The following is an 8,793-nucleotide window of genomic DNA, read 5'->3' on the forward strand; positions in this document are numbered from 1 at the left end:
ATATATATGTGTGTTTGGTGTATATGTAATGTGTGTGGCGTATATGTGATGTGTATGGTGTATGTGTGACTGCATGGTGTGTATGTGATGTATATGGTGTATATTTGATGTGTGTGGTGTACATGAGATTTGTGTGGTATGTATACGGCGTGTGTGTGTGAGAACAGCTATCTCAAAATCTGTAACATGTTGACTTATCACCACGAAGCAATTTTGCACTGAGCTTTTTGTTTTCATAAGCATTGCGTTGTGCGATTTCTGACACACTGATGGTTTTTCCAAGTTAGCAGACACACGGTATTTAGACCTGTCTCGCTTTTGTATCTGGCTTGCACTTGTATGTTTAGGAACATGCTACAGCAAGGTCAGCTGCGTCGATTACAGTTGGAATCCGGTTCTTTTTTCATATGCTGGAATAATGGCCACATTTATACTTTTGATCGGTATATGATAGTTATGGCATGATAACCTTGGTCAAATTTTTGTTTTCGGGTTGTGTACGCTTTATCAAGTGCGGGAGAGAGAGAGAGAGAGAGAGAGAGAGAGAGAGAGAGAGAGAGAGTGAGGGGGAGAGAGAGAGAGAGGGAGGAAGGGGTAGGTTTCAACATCAAGTAGATCAATCAGATTTCAGAAGGTCTTATTTCGGAGAGATAATATTTTTTCACAATGTAGTATCACATGGTAGCCATAGTCATTAGCGTGCTTGTTACAAAGCAAACATTCTTTGGAGACTTTATTTCGTGATGAAATGTTCAAACATAACTGTAAGGCTGCTCTGTGTTCAGGGTATAAAACTGCTATGTTCAAACGCATGTGATATGTCAGCAATGTATGACCTCGCATGTAAAGAGATAGTCCTGCATTAAGTGATACTTTATGACGCCACATTTTTCTTCATATTCATGTACATGAATTTGTTTGTTCTTGCGTAACACTCCCCCATTACCTTAGTATAAGCTATAATACCCTGTTTTGTTGATCCGACAGCAAGATCAGTTGTTATGGTGGTATTTTCCATCATTCTTGTATCTACCTTTTTCATAGCAACTCGGTGTACTCTGAGTGCCACTCTGATAAAATATAGCACTGTATGTACCTTAGGTCACCTTCCAAGTGCAAGTGGTAAGATTTCTCGCTTATGTTTTATCCCATTTGTCAGAGATAAGCCTTATTAATGTGTAGTGTTGACATCTGTGTTGATATATGTATATGTATTACGTCACCATTATGAACAATTCATGCCCCCTTTTAGTACACTCGATAAGTTGTTTCACTCTTTGTATTTGAGTTGTGGACACCGGTTTATGAACAGAATCTGGTGAATATTCAGTTCAACTGAATGGTGAGTATCCCATTATTAGAAGTCCCCAATCTCATTTTTTGTTGGTGTTAAGAACAGATTTGGGGGTTTTGTCCAGAGGTCTTCATTTCGTTTTCGTTTTTGTTGTTGTTTTTGTTTGTGTTTTTTTGTCCTTATGCGTTTTTGTCCTAGGGGGCTTTTGTCCAAGTACTTAATGTCCCAGGAAGCTTTTGTTCACAGGGTTTTTGTCCTACATTCGAAAGAACACATTGCACAAGAGAAAATGTAAGCTTTTTCTCGCATTTTCGTGATTTTTCCTTTTCTACAATGTTTTGCCATTTGACAGACTGGAGTGGTTTACACATCGAACCGTGCTTTGTAGAGGCAGGCATATCAATGGAGTCTTTCTAAATCCTTGCTTCTGCCCCTGTGAACACTGTCGTACACATGCACATGCACATACACAGACAGACAGACAGACAGACAGGCAAGCACGGCGCACCGCCACTGTCACGTGTCCACCGTGTCTGCCTGCGTGTCCGCCTTGCCTGTCTGTGTGTCCGCCGTGCCTGCCCGTGTGCTCACCGTGACAGTCTGCATGTCCGCCGTGACAATCTGCATGTCCAGCGTGACTGTCTGTGTGTCCGCCGTGCCTGTTTAAGTGTCCCCAGTAACAGTCTATGTGTCGAGGCATATAGATCGGCAAGGCAGGCACACACGTAAATAGACTCGACGGATACGCCTACATATAGTCTCAACAAGCAAACCAGTGATATGTTGATCGTGTCAAACATACAAACCATGACTCATTTCACAATGATTGATTTGTCAGCAACTTTGGTATGGGTTTTCCCATTGCTATCTGTGTACAGCGTCTTATCGGTTAAACCTTTGGTCGATCCAGACACAAGAAATGACGATTGGGGACCTTTGTCGGATAATCTAAGTGGCATTACCACTAATTACACCTTTAACTGAGCATCATCAAGTGAACGATGACAAATAACGTGTAGGTTTAAAACCACCTAACACGGAGTACAACCTCGCGACAACAAGCTCATTTTTTGTTGGTGTTAAGAACAGATTTGGGGGTTTTGTCCAGAGGTCTTCATTTCGTTTTCGTTTTTGTTGTTGTTTTTGTTTGTGTTTTTTTGTCCTTATGCGTTTTTGTCCTAGGGGGCTTTTGTCCAAGTACTTAATGTCCCAGGAAGCTTTTGTTCACAGGGTTTTTGTCCTACATTCGAAAGAACACATTGCACAAGAGAAAATGTAAGCTTTTTCTCGCATTTTCGTGATTTTTCCTTTTCTACAATGTTTTGCCATTTGACAGACTGGAGTGGTTTACACATCGAACCGTGCTTTGTAGAGGCAGGCATATCAATGGAGTCTTTCTAAATCCTTGCTTCTGCCCCTGTGAACACTGTCGTACACATGCACATGCACATACACAGACAGACAGACAGACAGACAGGCAAGCACGGCGCACCGCCACTGTCACGTGTCCACCGTGTCTGCCTGCGTGTCCGCCTTGCCTGTCTGTGTGTCCGCCGTGCCTGCCCGTGTGCTCACCGTGACAGTCTGCATGTCCGCCGTGACAATCTGCATGTCCAGCGTGACTGTCTGTGTGTCCGCCGTGCCTGTTTAAGTGTCCCCAGTAACAGTCTATGTGTCGAGGCATATAGATCGGCAAGGCAGGCACACACGTAAATAGACTCGACGGATACGCCTACATATAGTCTCAACAAGCAAACCAGTGATATGTTGATCGTGTCAAACATACAAACCATGACTCATTTCACAATGATTGATTTGTCAGCAACTTTGGTATGGGTTTTCCCATTGCTATCTGTGTACAGCGTCTTATCGGTTAAACCTTTGGTCGATCCAGACACAAGAAATGACGATTGGGGACCTTTGTCGGATAATCTAAGTGGCATTACCACTAATTACACCTTTAACTGAGCATCATCAAGTGAACGATGACAAATAACGTGTAGGTTTAAAACCACCTAACACGGAGTACAACCTCGCGACAACAAGCGATTTTGACAGAAGCGTCTATGAAAACAAGGGTTGTAACTCGAAAACTAGGCAAAGCAGGGGACAAAAATAAATGAATGTAGATTGTGAGAACATATAGCTTTTATTTTTCACAACAGCTGTCGCGATTTCAGGTTTGTACAAACCTGTAAACGAAATAGTTTACCCCCTGAAATGTAGATGAATTCCGCACAGGCCCTCATATTACGTCACGGAGACGCTCCGCTCTGATTGGTTGAAATTTCGCTCGCTGCGGAGAACTGTGCACTGTTGTCAAAAAGGTGGATTTAAAGATCGAAATGAGTAGTTTTAAAGACGGGGTTTCATTTAAACGATGCCAATGAGTGATTTATGTATTTGCACCCCTAGAGTATATGTGATCTTTAATCGGTATTTTCTTATTTCTCTTGCCAAATGTTTACTTTTAGAAAAGTAACGTGCATGCATTAACTTCGGTACAGTTCACGCAGTGCGATAAGTATGCAGTGATCGATTCTAGCACCCCGATGATTGATGTTTATATGGGATCAGCATTTGTCCCCGACCATGACATTCCTTTCTAAGAGTCTGTTACTAACATATACTACTTTTTTCACACCGTTATCAAGTTTGTATTCCGACTTCTATTTCATCACCTCCGTGTAGACATGATAAACCATGTTTACATAAGTGACGTTTGCTTATGTAGCTGGAGCTTCTAGTGTAGCGTTCTTCTCCACTACTATTGCTTGCTAGGAACTTGCTTTGTCTTCAGCTTATCCACTTATCTTTTAATTCGTACATACCTGTTTTCATCACTAGACCACGTACTCCCAGGAACAATGAACAGCGGAAAGACCCTGACTCTTGTGGTGCTGTTTCCTGCCCTATTGCCGCTGACATACTCTCTTGGTAAACACACGTATATAATTTTACAATGAAATTATATTCACCATGGTTACTGGATTAAACATTAAAGGAAAGTCAAATTCATGTAGATTCTTGACAACAATGCCGTATATTTGTGTCTGACACTCCTAACTTATCGTAAAACAACAGGAAATATACTTGTTTTTCAGAACATCCAAGTCAAGACTCATGTAGCACAAATGGGTGCAGACATGGAAATGGTCTTCTTAGATGTCAGTCATGTAACACCGGGTGTCACGGATCAAACTGCAGTTCTACTTGTCATGGACATTGTGATGGAGACGGATGTGACAGGTACACTGGAGAATGTTTCAGATGTAGGCCGGGGTTCTACGGACGACAATGTGACAAACCTTGTCCACCACGATGTTCCGGTAGTACGGTAGGTGGCGCTGTCTACTGTGACCGACATACAGGTGCTTGTTCTGAATCTTGTGGTGGAGGATGGACTGGGTCACACTGTGATGAACGATGTCCTGACAAATGCAAATCATCAGTCTGTCAGAAACATACAGGACATTGTCTTGATGGGTGTAATGGAAGATGGGCAGGGGACTTCTGTAACATGTCATGTGACAACTGTCTGATGGGAAGGTGCAGCAACACCGGGTACTGTCTACTTGGATGTGAAGCAGGTTTCTATGGACAGAAGTGTGAGGTCAGATGTCCTCATTGCTGGACCACAGGCTGTGACAGGGAAACTGGGGTATGTGAACAGTGTCAACCTGGTTACCATGGACACCACTGCAGTAGCACGTGCCCCGAGAAGTGCTACACAGGAAGAGATGGACACAAGCACTGTAACAGGGATACTGCAGTTTGTCTAGAAGGATGTGCGACTGGGTGGCACGGACCACACTGTAAGACCCCGTGTAGTGCCTCCTGCAAGTCATCCCTGTGTTACGGCCATGATGGATCGTGTGTGGAGGGCTGTGTTCCTGGGTACAGTGGAAAACACTGCCACAAGAAATGTTTCCATTGTAGAGACAATGTGTGTGACCACCATGGACGGTGTTCAGCGTGTAGTGATGGGTGGTTCGGAGAGAGATGTGATAAGGCTTGTGGGTCGTGTTTGGATGGTGTATGTGATGTAGACGGTAGCTGTAGTCGTGGGTGTAAGGACGGGGCATACGGGAGTCACTGTCAGCATACATGCAGTGGGGATTGTGTAGCGTGTGATCAGAGGACAGGGTTTTGTAATGATGCAGGGGTTGTTGATATTGAGACAGAACTTGATGTGCTTGCAGGTAGAAGCTCCATAATGTATGTGAAGTATCAAAACATAATGTCAGTGGCGTTTGTAGTTATATACGCACTGAGTCAGTAGTAGAAGAGGCTCGAACCGATGATTTTATTACCTCCCTTGGGTGGCTCTTTATCCAATCAGATGTCTACGCTGGGAAGTTGAGCGGACCAATCACAACTCACTTTCGCTTCTTAAATTATCTAAACGATTAAACTTGGCAACACAATTGAAGCAGAGGGACTCTGAAAAGAGTAGAAGGAGCTCTTGTCAGTTTGTCTGTTTGATTTCCACCAAAACAAACAAACCTTTCCGGCTGCCATTGCTATCTTTGTTGATACTGGTAAGCTGTAACGGTGGCTAAGCTAGTTGGCTATACTGTGCGCAAAGGGAGGCAACTAGGGTATAGTGGAGACCTATCGTAGCGTATACCCTGGAGAATATTGAGAAGGGGCACTCTGTGGCTGAATTAGTAGAGCGCTGGACTGATAATTCTTAGTCAGGAGTTCGAGACGAAGTAATGACTGAAACCTTTGCGAGTGTCAGGAGGGTGAGCGAGTCGTGGTTTATAGGTCACGCCAGCGCTCATAATATGCTCGTTCTATGGACAACGTTGTAGAGCAACACGACAATCTTGTCAAAATTGTATTTGGAGTAGTAGTTTCGTCTCATTTGACTTCTTTTTTAAAATGTTGCTCTAATATCGAGTGTGCATGAACGTATGCTTTGTTATTTACTATTTTTGAGGTCCTTTCTGACAGGCAGCTTCAAGATTTATACAAAAGTTATTTCCTTTGTGACAGTTTCATGGCTTTTGCTAAGATGTTTTCCCACTGTTTGTGTTTGTCTTGTTTCGTAGTCTTGTAAATTTGACACATGTCATATTCTTGACATACGTAATTAAATGGTATGTTTCTATTGTTTGGTTGTTTTGGGTTTTTGTTTTTGTTTTGTTTTTGGTGTTTGTTGTTTGTTTTTGTTTCTGTAAATATTGGACCAGGGAATGGGTTGTCTACAACGTAAAGAAGACATGGGTGTGCACATAATGATGCAGTGGTCAAACTTTCATGTACATGCAGGTACATGCTCCTTGATCTCTTCAGAGTATCTTAACGTACTATCAGTTACGTTTGTACTTTTCTTCGAACTCTAAGATGTCAATTATTTGTGAATTCATTGATTTATCTATTGGTGAATTGTTTTATTGACTGATTGATTGATTTATCGAATTACGTTGGTAGAACTCAGCGAGTAACCGGTATGATCAGTATCAGTCAATAATCAGGTTTCTGCAGACACAAATGTTAATTGACAAAACCATCTCACATTAACATTGACCTATTGATTCTAGTTAAGTCACCTCACAAACTGACTGTTTGCCTACTCACACTGTTCGTACTCCTGTTCACGGCCATATCATTCGGTTCCCATATTGATATAATGTGATGTAACAGAGCACATACAATGAATTTGTTTACAAACCCGATCGCACATGAGTGCGTGCAGGCGCGAGTGCATTTGTGTGTGTGTGAGTGAGTGAGTGATTGTGTGAGTGATTGAGTGTGTGCGTGGACGTTTGAGATTACATATATGCGTACAATGTACATCAGAGTACAATGCAATAAACTGCGCATTAATAACAATGGAGTTGTACTAAATTTGACGACCACATTTCCGGAGATTCGAACAATCTAATGACGACTCTGTTTTGAGAGCATGTAGTGAACTGTTCCTCGTCGGTGTAACTGGGCAACACGGTTGAAGGCAATTTCTGAAACCTCACATAGCAGTCTGCAATAGGAGCAATTTTACCGATAATGGTTGTCAGTTGTTTAATGGTTGTGAAAATGTTCAGGTCCATTTTGTATATGTAAATATGTAAGAAATGGGCTATATTCCTGACACTTGATGAGAATACTCATACATTTGATTCAAGCACAGTGATGTTCTTCAGCTACATGCCTCCAGTAAACTCCACTTACTATAGAACTGTAAACGAGAGCCCGAGGAGACAAATAGAGATCATATTTAATGTAGTGGCAACGTCCAGTTCGTTGTTAAAAGCGACTTGAATGCTTGGGCCAGATTCGAGCTTGATTTTTATTGTCGATGATGACCTTACGTACAGAGTCTAAAGACAATACAGTGAATTCATTTGGACGATCACTATTATCGTTACGTCGAGTGATGGGTTTACGTATGCTATACGGTCGAACAGGAAACGTTAAAGATGGAAACTGGACAGTTCTTTCACACACTGGAAGAGTGCCAATGCCTTTGTCTTCGTTCCCACGAGTTTGAACAAAAGCGTCTCTGCCTTTAACATACGTGCCATGCCAGAACATGACCACCTACCATCGCCATGTACGTTTACTTTAGACTGTCACAATACGACAGGACAGCAGTTGGGACCATGGGATAGATTCAAGTGGAAACCACACTTAGGTCAAGTATATATCAGCAACTAAAACCAGTAGCTACAAAACGTATTTGTGGAGAACCTGACATTGATGGGGCTGTAAGTCATCTATTTAAAGTCATTAGTGAATGTGCAGCTGCAGGTTGTATGCAGTCAGAGATGTGGGGGTGGGTCAGTATCAGAGTCAGCCCAGGTGGTGGGACCAGGAATGGGAGACCCGCAGGTACAGGTGTTTACATAGGTTCAGATCATCTGGCTCTGACATTGACTATAAATGTACTCTAATTGCTGGTGATTTAAACGTACATAACTATTTCTTACTACTACTACTACTACTACTACTACTACTACTACTACTACTACTACTACTACTACTACAAGCATGGCTACAGCAGCAGCAGCAGCAGCAGCAGTAGTGGTAGTAGTAGTAGTAGTAGTGGCGACTGATCGCCCTGTGCGCCATTAAACGAATAAAGCTAACAATCCCTCTAACGACGAAGGGGAGACGGAGTGATTTTATGCCACTTCCAACAGTATCATGTCAGCTCGGGTTGACAAAACTGGAAGGTCTTCGTGCTTAAAGAGTATGCTCAAATCATAAATGGGACATGTGCTCTGCTTGCAGGTGATCAAAAACAAAGTACAAATAACTACCACCAGCACCACAAACCACCACCATCACTAGTACTTAGCTGCGATGATAGGGATCAGAACTGGAATTGGTGTGTATGCGATATATGCTCGTAGTAAGAGGCGACTAACGGAACTGGGTGGTCAGACTCATTGACTGGGTTGATGTCATCGCAAAGATGTCATCGCATCCCATTTGCTGACACATGTCATCGGTTCCCAAATGTGCAGATCGATGCTCATGCTGTTGAT

General features: G+C 42.6%; 1 protein-coding gene across 1 annotated transcript; it reads left to right on the forward strand.

The window, feature by feature from the left end:
* Positions 1–1,313: 1,313 nt before the first annotated feature.
* On the forward strand, positions 1,314–6,415 carry LOC137272323 (multiple epidermal growth factor-like domains protein 11). The gene is made up of 3 exons (XM_067804689.1): positions 1,314–1,342; positions 4,142–4,231; positions 4,399–6,415. Exons 2-3 carry the CDS (start codon positions 4,162–4,164, stop codon positions 5,574–5,576), a joined length of 1,248 nt encoding a protein of 415 aa, XP_067660790.1. The 5' UTR covers positions 1,314–1,342; positions 4,142–4,161; the 3' UTR covers positions 5,577–6,415.
* The last annotated feature ends 2,378 nt before the right edge of the window (positions 6,416–8,793 follow it).

The sequence above is a fragment of the Haliotis asinina genome, chromosome 2 (genome assembly GCF_037392515.1).
Source record: "Haliotis asinina isolate JCU_RB_2024 chromosome 2, JCU_Hal_asi_v2, whole genome shotgun sequence".
Taxonomy (NCBI): Eukaryota; Metazoa; Mollusca; class Gastropoda; order Lepetellida; family Haliotidae; genus Haliotis; species Haliotis asinina.